Here is a 21,631-nt window from a genome sequence, read left to right on the forward strand (position 1 = left end):
CATGGCACAGGTGCTTCCCACAGCCTTGTAGTGCCCATGGAACACCATGGGAAAGAGAGCAAGGCACCACATCTCCCACAGCCTGCAGTCTCATCCCTCCTGCAAGAGGCTTTCCTATCATACAGTTTGGGGTTCGTGCCCTGCTGGTTTGAGATCTGCATCTACTGGAGCCACTACCCAGCTACAAAATGCTCTGGTTAACTCTGCTTTCCTGTTCTGGAATGGTCAGCACTGCTTATCGGAGCCCACATAACATCTTGGTACAGAGCAGCTGGGGCAGAGCTGGACATGCTCCATCACCCACATCCACACAAAGCAGGAAAAGAGGGAATTTAAAATCCCTTCTGCCCACGGGCAAACCCTAAAGCCTGGTTAATGCAGAACAGCTGTTAACCAAAGTTGTATATTAAAAACATTTATACACATTCCTGTTCTTTGAATAACTGTCCTGGAACTAAGTGAAAGCTTGCTACCCCTGCTCCAACAGCACATCATTAATTAGCACATGTAGAGAGCACTAGTGCTGTGGATCAGTGGGATAAGGGATTTACAGTAATTATGGGTTGTTATTTTACACTACGTGGCAGTCCAATCACTCCCAAGGGCCCTGAAACAGATAATACTGGTGCTCTGCTGGGCAAAACAAATTTGTGTTTCATGGCTTTCATAAATACATTGCACCTAACACTAAAAAATTGCTGGCTGTTACAATAAAGCTTAATCCTCCAGGATATTTAAATTACAGCAATTTACAAAACCAGCATTCCAGTGAGAGCCGATCAAGGTTTGATAACTCATCCACAATAAATTAGCCAGTACAACAGTTTTATTGTGATTTGATAAATTTTTTTCAAGTCATGTGCTGTACAAACATTTGCTTTGGGTTATGAGTTTGGTTTGGGTGTGGCTATTTTTTTTTTTTATTTCAAAGTGATTGGAATGATTAGTTTTTCAATTTATTTTGAAGTAGCAGGACGAAAACAGCACCCCAAGTTCAATAGCTGGTCAGCTCACGGGATTCACTGATGAGCAGGGACTGTTACAAGAGCGTCCTCGGTAGGTCTGGAAATGTCTACATTCTGTATAATAACAAAAATACAGAGAATATTTATCATGCAGCAGTAAGACCAACAAAAACCACCAATCAGGTCCCTTCACAAGTCCACAGCTGCGCTGATTGAGAAGCAGAGATGGTTTCAGCCCCCCACACCCCAAGAATGCAGCAGTCTGAGAGCCAGTCACTGTCCCAAGAATGAGACAGCACAAAAACGTATTTACAGTAAAAAAAAATAGTAAAAGCTTTTGAAATGTTCACAGTTCTCCAAGGAGCAATTAAATACATCTCCCTTTATGACAGCACTACCCAAAACTCAAGTCAGTCACATTTAGGAGGGAGTCTTTTTGAGGCCCAAGTAGGAATCTACCTTATCACATGCTTCAGAGCACACACACATCTTCTCACTGAGAAACTTCCAGTGCTTCACTGAATAAGCCACATGCTTCTGTGCCAAAAGAAGGCTTTTAATGTGTCTGTGTTATAGGCAGTGTAACACATCTAACAAAATAAAAAGTATGTTCTCAGACACCTTAACTGTTCACAGCTGATCACAACAACTAGCTCTCACCTCCTCTTGCAGAGGCTGCAGAAGAACAATGACATTCACTGCAGCACTCAATTATTCAAACCCAAATGAAACCAAGACCCCGGTGCAGCCAAACACGTCAGGAATCACATCTGCAGTGGCACCACCTCCTGCAAGTCCCAAAGCCTGTGCAATTGGTATTCTCCCTCCTACAAAGAGAGCAGACCATGATAAACTGCTCCGAAGCTCCTTACAAGATCCATTTTAGGCCAAATCATTGCCAATTCTTCAAACTTCACGCTGATGGCTTTCATTAGACCTGCTTGCTCTGCACTGTGGTAAGCCAGCTCACCTTGCATTAACATCTCCCTCCCTCCCACTCCTCAACAAAATAAAAAAGGAGGTCTGGTATGAGTTATCCCCTCTCTGTCATTCACCAACTAGGCCAGATGTGCAAAGCAGACATTTCACCCCAGCACTTGTTTTCTGGCCCACAGGAGGGACCCAACAACAGCTAAAGCAATTCCCCTGAATTATTTTCTGTAAGGGACTATAGACTCCTTCACTGGAAAAGGTCAGAACTTCAGCCACTACAATGCTGACAAACACAAAGCCTCAATCTGCCCCAGACAAATCACCATGGTACTCTGAGGTTCACACATACCACAAACAAACGCCCCAGAGCTTTGCCTGCATTTCTGCCATGTGAAAATAGATGTTTTCAGCTGAGCTCAAAGGGAGGGCACCGTTCTGGAGCACAGACTACAAGTGACTGGTGGGTCACAGAACAGCACACTGGCAATTCTCAATCCAATAGTTTCATTGTTTAACAAAGCTGTTATGTGATACCGTATTTAATTAAATGCTTTGACTTCAATAGACTACTTGAAAACTTAATTTTACAGAAGTAATTAACGTTTTTGTAGGTGATACAAATGAAAGCTTTTGCAAGTTTCACAGTCCTCTGAGCAGCAATTAAATGCAGACAGGACCAACTTAGTCCTTAATTCAGACCCACTACCTGAACAGTGTAACATCATCCATGCTCACCAGCCGGGGTTTCCTTTGGGGCAGAGGGAGAAGAGAATCTGAGGGGTTTTTAGGAAAATGCCACTACTTCTTTTTTTTTCCCCTTAAAAAATTCATTCACTCAAATTTATTTCTGTTCAAATCAGTCTTGTGTCTTTGAGCCCAGTGCAATGGAAGTGTCTCCATGATCTTCTTTGTGCACCTGAATAGAGCCTCCCCACAGCAGTGCCAGCATGGCCACATCATGTGCTAGACATGTGGAGAGTCATTTGGCAATTCAGGCAGAGCTTTCCCCCTTGAAATAAATCCCTTCAGTTAGAGGACTGGCATTTTCAGCAACATTTTAGCAAGCTGCAAACTCAGCACTGACAGTTTGATCAGCCAAACTGAAGATGTTCACCTACGTTATTTAATACAATTAACTACTGGTCTAAGACACCTTTGTGGATTTTCATTATGCTTCTTCAGCTTTAGGTACTGCAAAAGTACAGACTGGATTTCCTAAACGTGACAAACCAAACTAAGATGCAAAATGGAAAAGCAGAATGACAAAGCAGGAAAAGGAAGAGAAAGGAAATAATGTAATGCAGTTGTTGAAGAGAAAATATCCAAAAGTTAATATTTTCAGAACTTGTAATACCCAGCTCGTTAAAACAAAACTTCTTCGCAGAAGAATTCAGCAAAGAATTCCAGCAGCATGAATTCTGCACAAAAGTGAACCCTCAATTACAAAAGGCACTTTATGTCACGTGTCTTGTTGAATACACGCATAAAACCTCATTTCTCACACTATATTCCTTTTCACCCTAAACTGTTGCTCTGAAAACCAACAAACACAGCCCTTTTTTCTCACATTATCCAACTGACTTCCAATTCACCAGGCATGGCACTGCTCCTAACCTCAGCACAGAATCAGTACCATGCCTGGTGGCACGAGCCTGAGGATCTGCAAGGGAACCAGAGAGCTTTGACCATGACACATTTCACACAGCTTTGATGACAAAGCAAAAGAAGAGCTCGGCACAAGCAGCAGAATCAGCCTGAGCTCGGGTGGACACTGAGGAGCACAGAGAACCTGACACAGGCAGGGCCCAGAGCTGCCATGGGCTGAGATCTCTGCACTTACATTTTACAAACACACTCAATTTCCTTCCCCCGGCAGTCCTGCTGTTTCCCGAGATCTAGTCTTCCTCCCCAGCTTTGGCTTAAAACACAGGTGACATCATCAATTCCTCTTTTTCATACAGCAATGACCGCAGTGATGAAAAAGCTGATGATTTCTCTCCCCAGAGTAAGCGTGGCGTTCGCAACACAACTGCGACTACACCTACTTCTGCTGAGTGACAAAGCCTGGCAGAACTTTATACAGTTTTCAGCCTCACACCACTTCTTCAAATGTTCATTTCTCAAAGATAAACTATTCCAGCTAGAACTCACACACAGGATAAATTCAGTCAATAAAAAATTTGGTCCCCCCTCACGGTAAACCAGTAGCAAAGCTTCATATGTAAAAGTAAAATACACTCAGCTGAGTTATCAAATCAATTCTAGCCACAAGGACAATGGAAATCAGCTCAGACAGTACATTATATCAAGTCCTCCAATTTAAAAAATATTCTTACCTCGGGTTTATCTCTGTGTGTGTTTACAGCTTCGACATTCAGAAATATGGATTCTACTTTACATCCTGTTGACAGAAAACACATTTTAGATACATCTGTTGTGAAGTTATAATAAAGATGCAATCTAATTTTGAGATGGTGAAGGTTAATCACTTTCCCCTTCTGGTTTATACCAGAATTTTCTGAATTCCAAAGAGCTAAAGCTACAGAAATTAATCTGTTCTACCTGGATGAATATTATTGTCAATATGATAATCAATCTCCTCATCTTAGCTTTAACATTATTCTCTTGGGAAAAAAAAAAAATCTTTTTTTTTTTTTTTAACATACAGGAACATTCAGTGAGAAAGTTTTTATTTGTAACTTCTTGTGTTTTAAACATCCTGGACTTCTGAATTACAGTAAAATTCTAAGAAGATAAGTGCTGTTCTTGTTTCTTAAACATAAAAACAACTATAGGAAGGTACAGTGTGTTTTCAGCAACCCCCATTCCTCTATATGTTTTAACCCCAAGCTAAACAGAACTTCAAAGCTGACTCCTGAAAAGGAACTTCTGCTTTACATTCAAAAATTCAAAACACCAGTGAGGCAAGAAAAATTAAACACTGAGAAGAAACAACTATTTCGCACGTAGAATAAAATCACTCCATACACCATGGCCACAGCACTTTAGGCAACCTCTGACTGCCAAACCCTGGCTTATCTCACACAAACATGACTTTTGTAAGTTACCACTACTCTACACAACATCCACTAATAGTCACTTCCCCTGACACACCAGAGTCCATCCTCTACAACAAGCAGGTTTCCAAATTCTTCTCCTCATTTACTCCCCAAAGTTATAACACACTCCATAGAATTGCTACGTGATAGAAAAAGGAGACTTTCTTAGAAAGCCACTGCACTTAAAAAAAAAAAAAATTAAGTAGTAAGGCCAGTATTTGCCTTCCCTTTGGGAAGCCTATCCTGATAAAGCCCATTTGTCAGGAAGACTGTGAGCAAATGCTGCAGGAGGCCCAGAACTCAGAGAAACAGTGAATCATAGAACAGTTTTTAAGGAGGAAAAGCATGCATCTCCCACTGGAGCAAGATCCTTACTCATCCTCCTGTCCACAGATTCACTGAGACCCCAGTGACCAAGCCAAGCTCTGAGGCCTGCTGCTGGCCACTACCCAGGACAGCAGACACTTCTGAGACCTCTGAGTCCTTGCCACAAGCTGAGTTTAAAATCCAAAGAGAGCAACACGTGGCAAGCTTTAAACATGAACTAAAGGGGCACGCCTTGCTCCACAGTAATTACCACGTGCATACTCCCAGCTCATTTTTAATTACTGATGAGCAAGTTCATGCCTACAGCAAGCTGCAGTTTCTCTTTCCATAGAACACCACTGCCCTGGACTGCTGGGTAAAGCTCTCATCCACTGTGTTAGGCTGTAACAGCTGCTCCTGTACTGCAGATCAGACTCTTCAGGTGGGAATAATGGTCCTCTCCAACATCCGGGAGAGTAAAGCCCTGGCTCAGGAGTTTCCCCAGAACAGGCTTAGCTGGGAGGTATCAAACACACCAGGTCTGATCCTGCATCCTGCCTGGCTGGAGCCAAGTGAGACACATCAGCTTGGAGCAGAGCCACTGATCAGTACTGCAGAAATAATTTACACAGCCCTTGTGTTCCCAGATGGCTGAATTCCAAAAAGTAGGCTGGCTGAAATGTGCTCATCGGACATACACATCAAACACCTTAGAAAAGGACAATGGCATTTCTTTCCCTCAAGTCAAAAGGGCAAGGACAGTGTTTCATACCACTTTATTTCCTTCCTCTCTTAGTGCATGAGCAAACACTGCGAACATCCACAGCCTCTTAAAATTTATGAGCAGTCACCCAACTTTCCTCCCTCCACAAAGAAGAAAGAAAAACAGCAACAACCACAACAACAACAAAAAATATCACCAGAAAACCCCACCAAAAACAGAGAGAACCCCAAAACGAAGCCTTGCTGTGAAAAACAGGCAGAATCTAGCAGGTCAGAAGAATCCAGTCTTAAAAAGCCCAAGTCTGAACTGCAGTGAATCTTTATTTTCAAAACCCCAGCTTGTCATGCAAGGCTGGGAACACCAGATGTCACCACAGCACAGGCTGTCGCTCCTGTAGGACGACACCACAACCAAATGAAAAATTTTTTTTCAGACAGATTTCCCAGTGTAGCAGCTACTTTGTTTCATAATATTCTTTGTTTCAACTTCATTTGAAACTTAACAAAAAACAAAGTACAGATCTGGACCGCTATTTTTCAGAGCCTATAATCAAAGACAGCTTCCAATTAATGACTGAACCAACATTTTTGGGCAATACATTTTTTCTAATAAGGTAATTGTCTGCCTGGGATGATCTTCTGAACCGGGGTATCAGCAGATACGGCACAGCCACCACTTAAGGAGTATGAACAGCAGGCACACACTAAGCTGAGGTGGGAACACACACAAAACTCCATCAGCAATCAGCCTAAAGCCCAAGCAGGGCATGCAGTAACCCACACCCCACACTGCCCACAGAGCCCAGGGAACGCCTCTGAGCCAAGCACCAGGAACAGCTGCTGACAAACAAATGCCAACATCAACAGACGAGGTGAGTTCCAGGGGTACTCCCATAGTCCATGAGAAAAAAAAAAACTTCAGGAAAAGAGAACAAAGATATTAAAAGCTAAGGGAACCCATCTTACAAGATGATAAATATATACAAATGCAAATCTGCCTGTCTTCTGAAAAGCAATCCCCTCCAATACATCAATAAAAACTCAGATCTTGCTGGAGCAGTTGTGTAAATGCACGGGTTTGCCAGAAGAACGAGTGAAATAGAGTATGAACTGAGCACAACACTGTCCCCTCCAGCAGTTACAGCCACGGGCGGTTTCTGGCCTTCAGCAACACCTAAGTGTTTCCTGGCACAAGGGAAAAGCAAGGGTAATCCAAAGGATTCATTTATTCCAGCAAAGCTCTGCAGGCATACATGCAGTGTCAAACCTAACTATTTATAAGCAACACAAAGTGTGTTTTAAACACTGCACCACCTTTCCTGAGGACAGAGACAGTATAGCCAGACGTGTATATTAAACAGACATAACTGCACTTACCGTACGCCACCGGGGTTAGCTTTAAGACAGTATGCAGTGGGCACTTCAGGTAGGGCAGTTGTTCTGAGAAATCAAACCACAAATTACACATGAAATACAGGTCACAAGTGACTTTCCTGTTACGTTTCAGGTCAACAACTTGAATGAATTTTTACCTAACAGTCTATCTGTTTTCCTAGCATACAACAGAGATGCTTATCAGAGCAAAAAACAAATATCACAGGTGAGAAGCAGCTCAATAACATCAACTACCAGGTTTGACATGAGGGTCAAATACAAAGAAATACACTTGGGTACTTGCCTAGCAAAAACCAGCCTCTGATGATACAGCAGACTGCTACAATTTTCAGTTTGGAACCTTAAGCAGTAAATTTTCTAAAAAACAGACTGTTTGTAACGTACCAAGGAAGACTCACCTGCAGGCTTGTCAAGGAAATAAGCAAGCAAACAGCGCATGACAGCTTGGTGACAAATGACAAGCACATTTTCCTGCCTTTCGAGCTCCATAATTACTGGCTCCAGCCTCTGAACAAGATCTTCATAGGACTGGGTGGGGAGGAGAAACACAGAGCACATTAAAAAGGGAAAGCTCTTTGATCAGTATATGTATGTAGAATCTTACTTTCATATTAGTCATCTCAAAGTTATTTAGTGCACAAATACTGCAGAAATAATTTCCATTAAGTTCAGACCTGAGCATATACAGAACACATTTTATCATACGCATAATGAAACAAATCTCCCTCTTGGAAAAGCTTTATTAAATTAGCCACTTTGATCAAGAACTTCCACAGAATCCCTAGGATTTAATTCACATCTGCAAATACGAGTCTCGCAACGTTATTTTCCACAGCTCATCCTCAAAAGCATCTCTCTTCCAAGCCCAAATCTAGGAAGCCCAGCCAACAGTCAGCATGCAAAGAGTTCACAAAGCCTGACTTGTTCAGGCTGCCCTTTCAAAACAAGCTGTGGGCATGCTGGACTGGCCTGGTGATGGCAGCCACCATCCCACCAAGAGTCAGCACAAGGACTTGCTGGTGACCCATCCAGCCTCGTCATGCACAGGGAATTGCTGCTGCAGGTGAACAGCAGGGCTCCTGCATGGCTGTGACTGAACTGAATTTCACATGCAGGGTAAAGACTCTGCTTCCAGAACGTGCCAAGCACTTCCAAAATGCGTCACACAGGTCCAGAATGTGTCCTGTACCGCACGTGTGGAGAGCCCAGCACACTGCCCAGCAGGGCAGGGACCGAGCACAGCAGAAAACCTTCACCCCAGTCCCCAGGCAGGACCAAGTGGCGCTGCTGACTGAGCCCTGGACAACAGAAAGCCTCCAGAGAGCTGTGCAAACCCCTCACACAAACTGCCTTGGATAAATGAGACCAGCTCATCCCCACAAGGCACGGAGTTTGACATGCCGGTCACCACCCCCAGGACTGCACCGGCTTCTAAAACAAACACTCCTTGTTCAAATGCATGAGAAGAACTTTGCAGCTTAATGACTGCCTCATTAGCAGGACTGGGGTCACACTGCCAGGGACACTGCTCTTGTCACAGTGATTGCTCTTGAGGAAGAAGGCAGAGCTCTGCTTCCTCATGGCTCAAGCAGGAGCAGCTGGGCCAATCCCTTCTCTCTGCTGCCCAGACCCTCAGCCCTTAGGCCCTGTGACCATCTGGCCATCACTGCACTGTATTAGGGCTGCTTTAGAAAAGCCATCAGCAAGTTAATTTTCCCAGAGGCAAGGAGTTTAAAAACGTGGCTGGAGATTTCCCCAGCATTTCAGTCAGAGCTGCCTGCAAAACAGCCACCACCAAGAGGAGGGATGAATAGAAACAGGGTATCTTAGCAGGATGTTTGCATATGCAACAGATGAAGCCCTGCAATAATTGCTCCTGCTTTATCACTGCAGGACCAGCACAACAACGATGCCCACAGGATCAAAGCTCTCCATTGTTTTTCTAAGTTTATGATTTTATTTTTCAAGCCCTGAATCAAATTACATGGACTGGGCTCAATCCTTGCAAGATCCTATGTGTTTTTCCATGGAGAAAGGAACAACCTTTTCATTAATTTAAAAATTCATTTTTCCTTCCCAAAGCCAGCATGCATGTATGCAAGACAAGGAAGCCCTTCAACTTGAGAGATTAAAAATAGCATACCTCTCCTTTAGGGTATCTGTATCTGTATTTGTCTTGATCTCTCAGTGCAAATTCGAGGGGATAATTTTCCTGTATTTCTTCATATGTCATTTCCTCACACACTCCCTGTTGGTAATGAAAATCATTAAAAAAACACGTATTTCCAATAACGCAAAAAGCAGATATCACTCTTAAATAAAACCACATACAAATAACCTTTATCAGTTTTGTTTTGCTACTCTGACACTTAAAATTGTCACACAAGACAAAAAGACAAACAGGGCACTCAGCTTGACTCAGAGGTGGTTAGGAATCATTAAATCTCTGTAGAGGTGAAGTTACATCTATGGACAAAGCAAAGCCATGTTTTATCTACTGCCCTTCCTATTATATCTTACAGCTACAGCTGGAAATTGCCAGCTAGCAAAATCCCTTCACCACAAGCTTCTTTTCAAGCCCAGCTAACCAAAACTTCATAACATCACGGCTTTTACAGAGGAATTATTTTACTGGGAAAGACAAGAGAAGAATAAACTGACAATGGCAAAATTTAATAAAATGTTTAGCCTTGTTTACAGGTAATGACAATCACTTCCAGCCTCTAGAAGTAGCTTCAATGACTTTCTATCCCACAAAAGACGTATTATTAAAAAACTAACTACTTTCTTCACCCCCAGCAATCAAAGCAACTTATTAGGCATTTAAAAGAGAAGAACTTACTGCATCTATCTCATTCAAAACCTTCCACTGCTCATAAGGCACTCCCAAGGCTTCAGCAGTCTGAATTGTCCTTTTCATCTGGCTGGTCCAAACTTTCAGATCTTTGATATTTTGCTCGTTAATAAACTGTGCCAAGCTTTTGGCAAACTGGAAGAAAAACCAAGAGACACTGGATGAGGGCTCAGAGCCAACACAGGGCGTTCAGTTTAGAATACACGGGTTCCAGCCTCTGTACGCTCACTGTAGCTTTTCCAAAAGACTGTCAAAGTTTTTGCTAAGAAATACAACCTACTCCATTATCCAAGAGGGACAGGAGAAAGAAAAGGAGCACAAGGAAAATACAAGTTTTTAGCAGTTCCTAACTTTCCTTTCAGAAATTTTCCTTTCAGCTTTAAGCTGTGTACACTTTCCCAATTACCCAGCTAGTCACAATTTCACAAAAATTTAGCTAAAAAATAAAGCCCTCTCACCAACTGCTTTGTGCTGTTAGGGGTAGAAAGGCATTTCAGCCAACAGAGAGACAAACAGATAAAAGAGTACAAACCACAACACACAAAGTGCCCGTCCTGTTTCCACCACCCAAACAGGCAACTAAAGAAGTCCTTTAAACTGATTAAGAGGAAAAGGCTGTAGAGGAGGAAAGCTGCAACTGGCCAGCACAAACACACAGAGAACACAGCCACGCCTGGCTGTAGGTACGTACTTCTTTCCCCCTGACAGACAGCCCAGGATCTCCTCCTATTCTCCCCTTCAGGTTAAGCTCGCTCTCTCCGTGTCGGCAGAGGTAGATTGACCGAGGAGTCACATGGATATTCATGAGGTAGTAGACAATCCGGCTCTGGATGTGATCCATCACTCTGTTCACGAGATAACTCCTTCCGACATCCATAATTTTAATGTATGAAAGATCTCTTTCATGAGCAAGTTAAAAAAAAAAAAAAATCCATATTGTTGCTATTAGCACGTACCACAATCTTTCCACCCTCTCCCTCATTATAAAACAAAGGGGCAACAAGCCAAAGAAATGAAAAAATCTTCAATTAGCCATGGAATATGCATTAGTCCTAGGAAACAATGCAGTACTCCAAAGGTACAAGATGAACTCTATTCCATTCACGTGCGGCTGCTCATATCACTTTCTTTTCTGTTTCCTTTACATGCACTTCATCCAAATCCAGATCCTACTCTTGGAAAAATACAGCCCACACGCTGACAGGGGTGATTCAGCAGTGTCACTTAAGTTACCACAGCTGAGTAAGATACACAGCTATTTTACAATACCATTCGTGGGTTTTTTCCCCCGTGTTACCAACAGTTTCCATCACCAAGTGTTTGTCTGATTGCACCCACGGGCCAAAACAAATGTTCACTAATTACCCATCTCAATTAATCCCCCCAGAAAAACTAGGGCACCAGGAAGAGCCCAGGGAGTAGTGTGAAGCAAGCATTTTCTCAACTGCTCTGTGAGCAACCCTCTGTTAACAGTACTGTAATCTACCCCACCACTACCTTCTCTCAGCATCAGACACCTTATAATTTCAATTTTCACTGCTTATCCTTTATCATCTGAGCTATAATTCTAGAGCAGCCTCTCGTTCACACAAGCAAAGACGTCTCATAAGCTGAAAATAACCACTATTGGTTTCTAGCGATGCGTTTGAGACACCACACTGCAATGAAACAAGAAAACTGATAGTAAAACCAAAGTGAGGTAGTGAGAAGCAGGCATCAGCACTCCCATTCCTGCCCGTGTTCCTTGGAGTTAATCATTACTATTCCAGCCAAGCACAGCCATTAGGTCCATCATGGGAATTACACGCATGAACTGAGCCGATTGAACCAGCTTCGTGCTGCTCACGCTCAATTACATTAAAATGCAGCTCAGCCTTCTCTGCAGCTCTGGCCTGGAACAAACCAGGAGCACCTGGGATGGCTGCAGCTCCAAATCCTACCCTGAAATCCTGGGCTGTAGCACAGAGAAAGGTGCCCCTCCTCACGCGATTCATCCCTACCTTATTTTCAAGAGTTCAAAGTTAATAAAAACCAGAAGAATGCTTTAGCATGAAGTTAAGTAATGTAGCTAAGGCAGTTTCTCACAGCCCAGCATCTGCAGGATAATTTTGCAAGCACAAAGAAATTAATTCAGAAGTCACATTTTTAAGATTGATGTGCTCATAATTAACCTTAACCATGCCAGCCAATGAAGTTATGCTTACAAATCCCTCATGCCTCCATGCCTCCTCTATGTACCTAAAAGCAAGTACCAACCAACCCCTGTAGAAAGTCTGGAATAATTACTAAATGCTGGTTCTACCCCAGAAGAATAAATACCATCCTGCAAGTGGGAAAATCAAAAACAATATTGTCCCAGGCTAGACTCACTAGCCAATTTTCCTCAAACAAGGAAGTTTCCATGCTACACCTCCAGAGTCAACACTCTAATTTGCCAAAGGAGAGAGAGCTCAAGCCACTAAAATAACTACTTGAAAGCCCTAATCCCTAATACAGGATGCCCCAACCCCTAAAATAACATTTTAATAATACTGTGATCAGCAGCTGTAATTACAGTGTTGTTTCACCACTCACTTGTCCAGAGTTTCATCTAAGGTCTCATATGAGTTCTTGTAGCATTCTATTCTTTTCATGAAGTCTTCTGTTGCTTCATCATTACTACAATCAACATAGTCAGGACTACCCAGCTTCACTTGCTGTTTAAAATAAAAACAGGAGAACAGTATTTAAGTTTCCTCCCCTTCTTCATGAATGTCTAAAGAAATAGGGAATGGGAGAACACAACAAAAAGTTTTGTCTGCAACTTCATTAAAATACATGTAAAGCAAAAAATAATAGAAAAACCCTACTCTTCAGAGTATTAAACTTCTGCACTAACAACGTTCACATGGACAGGGAAAAAAGAAAAAAGTATTTCCATTAATGAGAGTTAACATGGGGTTTTTGCTATTGGAAGGTCTTATAATGTACTTCTAAAAATAATGAGCTACTTTAAACCTCCCAATGTCAAAGCCATTAAAGCAAACTTCCCTTTACTCACCACAATGTTTGCAGCAATGACCTCTGGATCGACACACACAGACTCCACAAAAAAAGTCTTCAGTCCAAATGGGAGCCCCATGAACAGAAGGGAGGAAGAAGGAAGATGCATGAAAACACCTCTGGATACTAACACACACGAGTAGCATGTCACCCACTTCCATGCCAAGGCCTTTTACCCTCCATTAACTCAGAAAGCTTTTCCAGACCCTCTCATCAGAAATTCCTGGCTCACCATTCCATGACACATCATGCTCTGTGCTCTTTTCCCCAACAATGCTTGCAAGTGGAAAATTCTCGCAGCAGAAAAAACGTAGGATGGAAGAGGAAGAAACAAATGCAGAGGATGCAAGTTCAGCCCCACAAACAGTAACCAGTATTTCTGAAACAACATTTTAGAAGCCTCCCAGCTAATGGGGTAGCCTCGCTTATAAAGAAGCTTGTGTTCTGCTGTGTCAAAGGCTTACAGAGATTAAGTTCAGAGGAAAGACGACTGGAGAACGGCGAAGTGTAAAACCAGGAGGCAGAAAACCACGAAGTTTTTGGTTTTTACAGCGCTAACACAGAACCCCCTTCATGTTCCTGCAGCGAATATCTGAGCTGCAGGAAGAACCATACTTCTAAATGCTCTTTCTGACACTGCACTCATGACCACAGGTCCAGGAAGACAAAATTGAAGCTGCAGTACAAAATAGCTTAGCTCCAAACAGTACAAACACAAAAGATGAGAAAAACTAGGACTGAATCACTTCTAACCACAAACAATGCTTAAGAACACAAAACACATTGATTAAACATCCAAGAAGGAGGTGGCTTGTGCTAGTGCACTTGAAATACAGATAAGGGCAAAACTACCACTGGCTTACTTGGCCATGCAATAGCTCAGAACTGCTTTGCTTTGACTCACCTTATATCCATTTTCTTCACCAAATTTATAAATAGTTTCTCTACGTTCTCGGGTTGTGTTTGTAGCATCAAAGACCTAGGAACAATTAAAGGGAGGGAGAGAAAAAGGAATTTAAAAAGCAACACAGCCTGTGGAAAGCACTGCGTTATTAACAACAAAAATATGGATTCAAAGTACCTCAGTGTGAAAGAAAGCAATGGAAACACCTCCCCTTCCCTCTACCCCACTGTCTCAACATGCTCAACAAGGAAACAAAGACATTACTACTTTACAGATATTATTTTCTAAATACTAATAGTTAGCAATATTTTGAAAGCAATTCTAGCAGAACTCTGGATTTGGAAAAGGAAATCAGAATTTAAGCCTAGCACATAGTACAGGAGAGAATCTTCCTCCTTGCCCATTATCAGCATTAAATACTAATGCACAAGTTTTTAGTGAACTTAGGCTACAAAAAAAAAGATGCTGCAGTTCAATGGGCTGCTCAAAATGCAAGAGTAAAACTTGCAAGAGTTGTAAATCCTGCCCATGAATAACACCATCAATGCAGTCATTTTTCTAGGAACCCAGTTTAGCTCGGAACACATCATTTTTTTACTGAAGTATGAAGTTTTCCGAAGCATAACATTTACCTCATGTATCCAGCAGAACTTACAGTCAATGGTTTTCCCTGATTAGTTAAAAAAAACCCCAGAGTTGTGTCAGCAGTCTTAAGAAAAACATTTTTAAAATTAGTCTCAACACGCAATGTCAATTGTCAAAGAACTGATGTTTTGCATCCCATTATTAAACACTCAGGTATGCAGCAACCCATAATAAGTTTCTCCTGCTCTCTTCAGACATTTCTCATGCCAATAACAAGTGCCAAGAAATACAGAGGATACTTTTTGTTCAGTCTTCATCTTCCATTTGGAAAATAGACATGCAAGCAAAATGGCAGATGTGTTTAATGGTACATTGTGGAGCACTGTCCTCTAGCAATGTGGCAAGAAGGTGGATGTTTTACTTGCTGCTATCACCTCAGCTAACCCCCCCAAATCAAAGATAGTTGTTCAATATGCTATCATCACCCTGATATTCAGCACTCACTTCACTGCAGCAACAAGGCAGATCTAAGTGCCAAAGAAAAGCAATCTGGTACACTGGACAGCAACTGCAATCCCTCAGCTGTGTGCTACCCAGCAGACACAGAGCGTTCAGTGCAGAGGCGTCCCAACCAGACACTTACAGCCACGTGCCCGTTCTCTTCACTGAGGTACTGCCGGACGTCGTTCAGCGCTGCTAAGGCACACTGTCTTCAGAAGGAAAGAATCACAGTCAAACGCTAGTTAAAGGCATTTTGTTAAAGCACTTGTGAGAAAAGTGCCCTGAAAATGTTAGTTAATTTATCTCAAGAACACAGACCTCCCTCCAAACGTGGGGAAAAGCCAACAGGGGTCAGCCAAGCTACGCTAAGGAAATGTGGCCATGTCACCTCGCCCCTGGTGTCATGGACACAGCTACACACATCCACAGAACACCCATCAACTTTGTTGACCAGGATACACTGCCACTGAAACAGCACTGCACCTATATGCTTTTCCCTATTACCTATTCATATATAACTGCTTCTTAATTTGATTTGCAAAAAAAGAAATTAAAAAAAAAAAAACTTAAGGCTTTTATCTTGTGGCACTAAGTTGAAGTGGAGAGACAACTACTTTTCAGTAATCCACTTATTCTCTTTGGAGCTATTGTGTGAAAACTGCTTATGCAAAAAAAAAAAAAAAATCTTAAAACAGAGAGCAAAACAAAGTATTAAGTATTCATCAAGTATTAGTGATTGAGATGAAATATCATCCCAACTGCTGTCAGCAACTATTGCATGGCCAAGTATAATTAGTACTGGAGACAGCTGAGGACACAAACATCAAAAATCCCCACCCTGACATACTTTACACTTGTGTTAAATCTGGACAAGAACACATAAATATGCAATTTTCCTATGTCCCCAGCATCAGCATTATCTTCAAAGTCCATTATGATTCCTAACACGTCAGTAATGCTGGAGGGCAACATTGTACACGATTTACTTGTTAGCAGAACAAAGTCCCATTTATTCCCAGTAAGTGCAGCCTCTTTGCAGTACCAATACAAAAGCCTTTCCATTTCAACAGCCCTCCCCTGCATCACTCCTGAATTTTGACTTCCAGACTGAAATTCATAACTCTTATTTACCATCTTCTGCAAGCACAGGAGAAAGAGAAATGAAGGCTTTTGGATCCTGACAGTATTTCCACATTAGCAGAGTTTTAACAGATGTCAGGAGCTGAGATTCATCACCCAGGTCTTCACTGAATAAACACAAACCCTCTTTACTGATTGCTAAGCAGGCAGATTATCTCACACGGCCCATTTCATGCTACATCCCTCACCATTTAGCCTAATAGGTGACACAGAGGCACATTAAAAGGTTTGGCTCTACCGGTAAGCAAAGGTAGTGGCTTGCAAGGCTAATGCACCTCATTACTGCTTTTTACCCCCAAGGATTGGGAGGTTCTTATGCAAGCTGCTCAGCTTTGACTTTAGCAACACTCAGTGCTGCTGAGGGAGGGGAAAGCGAAGAGAGAGGGGGGACAAGGCAAGGGACAGCCACAAAATAAAGTCCAGACAGTAGGAAAGTCCAGACATTTTGGTGAGTAAGGTGAAGCTGAATTAAGAACAAGACAGCTCATATTTTAAGTAGCCTAAATAAATGTTATTTCCATCCATCTCAAATTTCTCATTTCCTTCTCATTCCACACTGCACGCTCTAAGTGCTTTCCTGAACACACTAAAAAGTACAGTGAATGTTCAAGAAAATCAAAAGGCCTTCTCATTTGATCTCCTCTAGGAAAGACACAGCTCTTGCTCTGACCTTTCTCCTCAAGGTCTGTCCCTACATTAAAGCACAGCCTCTTTCCAGGCACGAGCAGAGACTCAAGTGCTTCATCTGGACACAGAAGCTCACTCTGGTGCTCTCCTTGCTTTGCACAGCATTTGCAAAACATGGCAATTTTTGAGGCTGTGCACTGATGGACTGAATGAGGCACCTCATGGCGGCCAAAACCAAAATTTCAGGGAGAAAATTATCACATTTGTTTCTCACTCCTTGAAGTAGATAATGATGAATACATTCAAAGTGCTCCAGATGAACAATTTCACTATGCAAATCAAAAAGAAAAGCAGTTACACGAGTGTTCTTTCCTTTATAAAGCAAACAAAAGATCTAAAATGGGATTTTAGGAATTAGGCAGCAGAGAGAGTCATATCTATTAGCTGATACCTCACAAAAAGGTAGGAAAAGTTGTATCTGTTAAAGTAATTTTTGAGTGAAAAGATCCTAGAGTATCTACAGAATAACTGTAGTCACATCCAGTGAAAAGGAATCAAGAAGGACTTCTCTCCATTTTTGATGCGCAAGATGAAACTATCAAGAAAAACAGATCCCTGAATTTTAATCAGCCTAAAGAAATCACTATTCCACCTTCTCTAGAATGTTGCTTCCTGCAGTCTCCCTAAGGGTCTTCTTGATCATACAAAAACGCAACTTCAAGCCATCTCTAAGAGCAAATTACACAGGATATCATTCTAATACAATCAGCATGGTGTACCAACCACAATCAAAACTTACTTCCTGATTTTCAAGCCTTCTTCATTGTCAGGCAGGAAGAATTCAAAGGATTTATACTTTTTCACCAAATCTCGACGATACTGACCGACATTAAACTCTGCCAAGAGAAACCAGCATTAGCAAGAGCCAGCAACAGTCACATGAGAAGGACAAAAGTTATGACAACTTTGAAACTAAACTTCCTGCAAAGATAAAATAACTCGGCCTGGAAGAAGCCAATGTGTCATACTTTTTGTGTTTTGTGAGGTTTAAAATAGCAAGACAGCAATAAATCTTGGAATTAGCTAGAGAACATTTGGGCTGTAGTCACTCCACTTCAGTGGCCACACTGTCGTGCCTTGGTCTGCCAAATTCTGGACAATAAAAAGAAATTCTTTTCCTCCTTTTCAGGGGTTACTCAAAGTCTATAAAGGACTAGTAATGATTATTAGCATTGATACTAATTTATTATAATTATTAGCTTTTTCTTCTATGTATATGTACAATGAAATAGTATTTAGACAGCACCTCCCAAAACTTACAGCTCTTATTTAAGCAAGGCAGAGCTCTAAATAGAACTAAACAACCTTGCTTTAAGTAAACAAAACTTAAAATTCCAGTAGTGGAAACAATTTTTCAGAACCCTGCTCAACTATTTCTATTCCTTAAGGATTAGTATTTCACAACCCTTGTTCCATTTACTGAAAAAAAAAAAAATGGATAAAAACAAAAAAATCATTTAAAAATCATTCTAAGTATGAAACAATCTCACCGTGATCTCCTATCAGTGGTCAAAAAAACACCTACTCCTTATCTGGGCAAGGGTGCAAAAGGTTCATGGCCAAACATAATACCAAGTCACAATATCAGGTATGGGACTAGGGCAAAACAGTTCTGCTTTGCCTCAGAGCAGAATGACACTGAACCCTAATTAATTTCACTCAATGGCTCTGAAAGCAGGTCCCTGAAATGCAAGTAATGTTTAAGTTGGTTTTTTTCTGTTGAACTGAAAAGCTTTTGGTTTTGTTTTTTTTTAACATTAAACCACACTGAAGCATTCCGTTTGAGATGCTGCCAAGGTACAACTCTATTTGTCAGACTTCACTTCTGGAAAGAGGAAAAGAAGCTGTAGACACAACTGTAAGATTGCAGTTAAGAAAAAAGACACAGAATAAAAGAGCTCAAGAACCAGCTGCTGCATACAGATTGTTGCTGGGATTGGAGGCAGAGGATAAAAATATGATTTTTGCTTTTTCCACAGAAGTAAAGTTTTGTTTGAGCTCAGCAGTGCAGATGGAATTTTTCATGACATGGGTTATAGAACAATCCAGGTGATTCGGTGATGGTTTTGATGAGCACTGACCACAGCGGCTACATGAAAAGGTGGGTCCTTGTAAAACAAACAGAAGGTGCAAGAAGTTCAGATGGCCAGCACTGTCAGAAAACAGAACTTTAACAATCAAAAATAATTAAAATAATTAATTTCATGAGAAGGAGTAGTTACTGCCAGAGGGCCGTGCACAGCAGAGGAAAAAGCGCTATCTAGTGGGACAATCCTCAGCCTATATTCTTAGCAGCCCCACCTATAGAAAAGTTTCCCAAAGCTAACTGGTATCACAACCACAACTATTCAAAAAAGCTTCCATGGTTTAGTATCTCAAAACCACATTGCAACACAATTCTATTCAGACATTTAATTGACCTCATTTCCTTCAAAAAGCACAAACAAAACTCCCCTGTACTTTTAACCATTTCACATTCTAAACAACAGAGGATTTTGGAAGGAAGAAGACACAGAAATGATGGCTGAAATGATTCAACCATCAGCAAGCCTGGGCTATTTACCTCCACCTTCTTGTCCTTGAACTCTCCAGTTTGCTTGATGTTACATGAAAAGATGGTATTCATCTTTTCTCTGGTTTACATAACCGCATAATTTGAACCATCTGTCTCAGAGAACAAGAACTCTTGCTAAATTAAGCACACACCAATTTTAAGACATTAAGAGCCAGAGGGTAGCAGATGTTAGGGCTACTTGATACTGATCCTGTATCACTTCAGTCTCACCAACTGGAAGAATTAGGGAAGATGTCATCTATTCCCGCAGCGAGGCAGTGAGGTGTTTTACACTCACTTTGACTTCAGTAGAATTGCATCACTGAAGACACAAACAGAAAGGCTCTGTGGTTTTCTGAGAAAATCTCAGTCACCCTTTCCAAACAATACCCAGCAACCAAGGATAGAAGCTCATATGGCAACTTTATGTTGCACCTTTTCATAAAATTAAGCAGCAATGCTCTACCTGCTTTTCATCAAGCACAAGTGTGCTTGTTTTCTGATGTGCTGCTCACAGTAGCCCACAGCGTTTTTCCTACAGCTGAGCCAAACCCCACCTACAGTAAAATTAGTATTTGGGATACATTCAACCAAGCATGAGCCAGATGTGGATAGGATCTTGTTTGCTGGCTAATACTGGACTTCTGCTTGTCAAAGTTCACAGAGTGAAGTGCTCAAACTCAATGACATTTACACATAACACATCTCAAATTTAAGTTACGTGTGTATCTAACATACAAGCAGTTTGTGACCTTGGATACAGGCTATACTACTTGGACTGTTTTATCCATTTCAGCTTAATGGATAAAACTGAACTCTAACTAGCTGATGCTGGTCATCAAAGGGTTAAACCACGTGAAAACAGCCGAAACCGAAGTGATAATTTAAATCATGTAAACTCTCAAAGAATATCATATATCCCCCATGTCTCTTCTAAATAAAGCACATTATACAAGCTCCTAAGCTTTAAGAAAATGCCCACACAAAAAGCTTCACCCTAGAACCAAAAGGCAGCTTAAATATGGGCAAGAACTCTTCATCATGCCTTCTTAGTGCTACTAGGAAATACATCTCTGAATAGCCAGCCAAAACTCCACACTTTAGTATGACCTCATATATTTAATGTTTAAATTATTAACCAGGCATAAAGGCACTATTACTGCCCTGGACACAGGATCACAGCACTCTTAAAGTGTCTTGCTCTTCCACAGAGAGAGAGGAGAAGGAAGGAGAGGCGGCTGCTCAGAACCTCAAATGGACTTAGGTCCTTTTTTCTGGGCCCACAAGATACCACAGCAGCCCAGCCAGGTCCTTGGCACGGCCAATCTAAGCCATTTCCTGCCCAAAACACACACAGAAATCCTTAAGGTGATAATAAGCGGCAACTGTCTGCCTCAGTCCTTGGGCTCTTCGTATTGAGACAAAGAACTGCAAGTCATTCCACAAACACAAAGCAGAGAATTGCAAGTGGCACAAAGTTCACAGAGAAAAAAAGATGGAGAAGTCGGCAGTTTAACCCAGAAGCGCCGACTGCTCAACTGCTTGTAAACAACATTGCTTTTCACATGAAAAAAGGAAAAGAAGGAAAAAATAAACAAAAAAGGGCAGTGTTTAATGATAAGGGAACAAGGTTGATTTAGGCACCCAGCAGAACAAGGAGGTAAAGGGACAGTCACCATAATTTGATTAATTAACACTTAAACAGCAATGTGCCTGTGTATGTTATTGCTTAAAAATACACTAACAAAGCAGAAGGATTTTAAGCAGTCAAACTCGGCAACAAAATTGCTTGAAATCGGGTTTATAAAGCACCTAACATTGTGTCCTGTCCTTCTATTAACAAAATAAATCCATCACCTTTCGTCGGCACTCCAATCCAGTTTAAGTAGCGCGTCAGCTTCTTTGAGATGTAGGTTTTTCCTCTTGCTGGAAGACCCACCATGACAATCAGAGTAGGGCAATTGGTCATACATACTGGAACAG

General features: G+C 41.6%; 1 protein-coding gene across 5 annotated transcripts in view; it reads right to left on the reverse strand.

Annotated features, from left to right (window-relative positions):
- LOC120758437 (6-phosphofructo-2-kinase/fructose-2,6-bisphosphatase 4) overlaps window positions 1-21,631 on the reverse strand; it is a 51,069-nt gene that overhangs the window by 6,634 nt on the left and 22,804 nt on the right. For 4 of the 5 annotated variants that reach the window (XR_005702886.1, XM_040076669.2, XM_040076670.2 and 1 more), the window contains exons 2-13: window positions 21,506-21,622; window positions 17,834-17,930; window positions 15,410-15,476; window positions 14,182-14,256; window positions 13,276-13,332; window positions 12,810-12,931; window positions 10,927-11,134; window positions 10,224-10,370; window positions 9,525-9,629; window positions 7,780-7,909; window positions 7,364-7,426; window positions 4,235-4,299 (exon numbers count right to left, since the gene is read on the reverse strand). Coding sequence is in view for 4 of the 5 variants with exons in the window: in XM_040076669.2 (XP_039932603.1) it covers window positions 4,235-4,299; window positions 7,364-7,426; window positions 7,780-7,909; window positions 9,525-9,629; window positions 10,224-10,370; window positions 10,927-11,134; window positions 12,810-12,931; window positions 13,276-13,332; window positions 14,182-14,256; window positions 15,410-15,476; window positions 17,834-17,930; window positions 21,506-21,622 (1,253 nt within the window). In the remaining variant the exon portion in view is untranslated. Of the gene's footprint in view, window positions 1-834; window positions 1,080-4,234; window positions 4,300-7,363; window positions 7,427-7,779; window positions 7,910-9,524; window positions 9,630-10,223; window positions 10,371-10,926; window positions 11,135-12,809; window positions 12,932-13,275; window positions 13,333-14,181; window positions 14,257-15,409; window positions 15,477-17,833; window positions 17,931-21,505; window positions 21,623-21,631 lie in introns of those variants that run through there. The other variant, XM_040076668.1, reaches the window with a different exon arrangement.

This window comes from Hirundo rustica, chromosome 12 (genome assembly GCF_015227805.2).
Source record: "Hirundo rustica isolate bHirRus1 chromosome 12, bHirRus1.pri.v3, whole genome shotgun sequence".
NCBI lineage: Eukaryota > Metazoa > Chordata > Aves > Passeriformes > Hirundinidae > Hirundo > Hirundo rustica.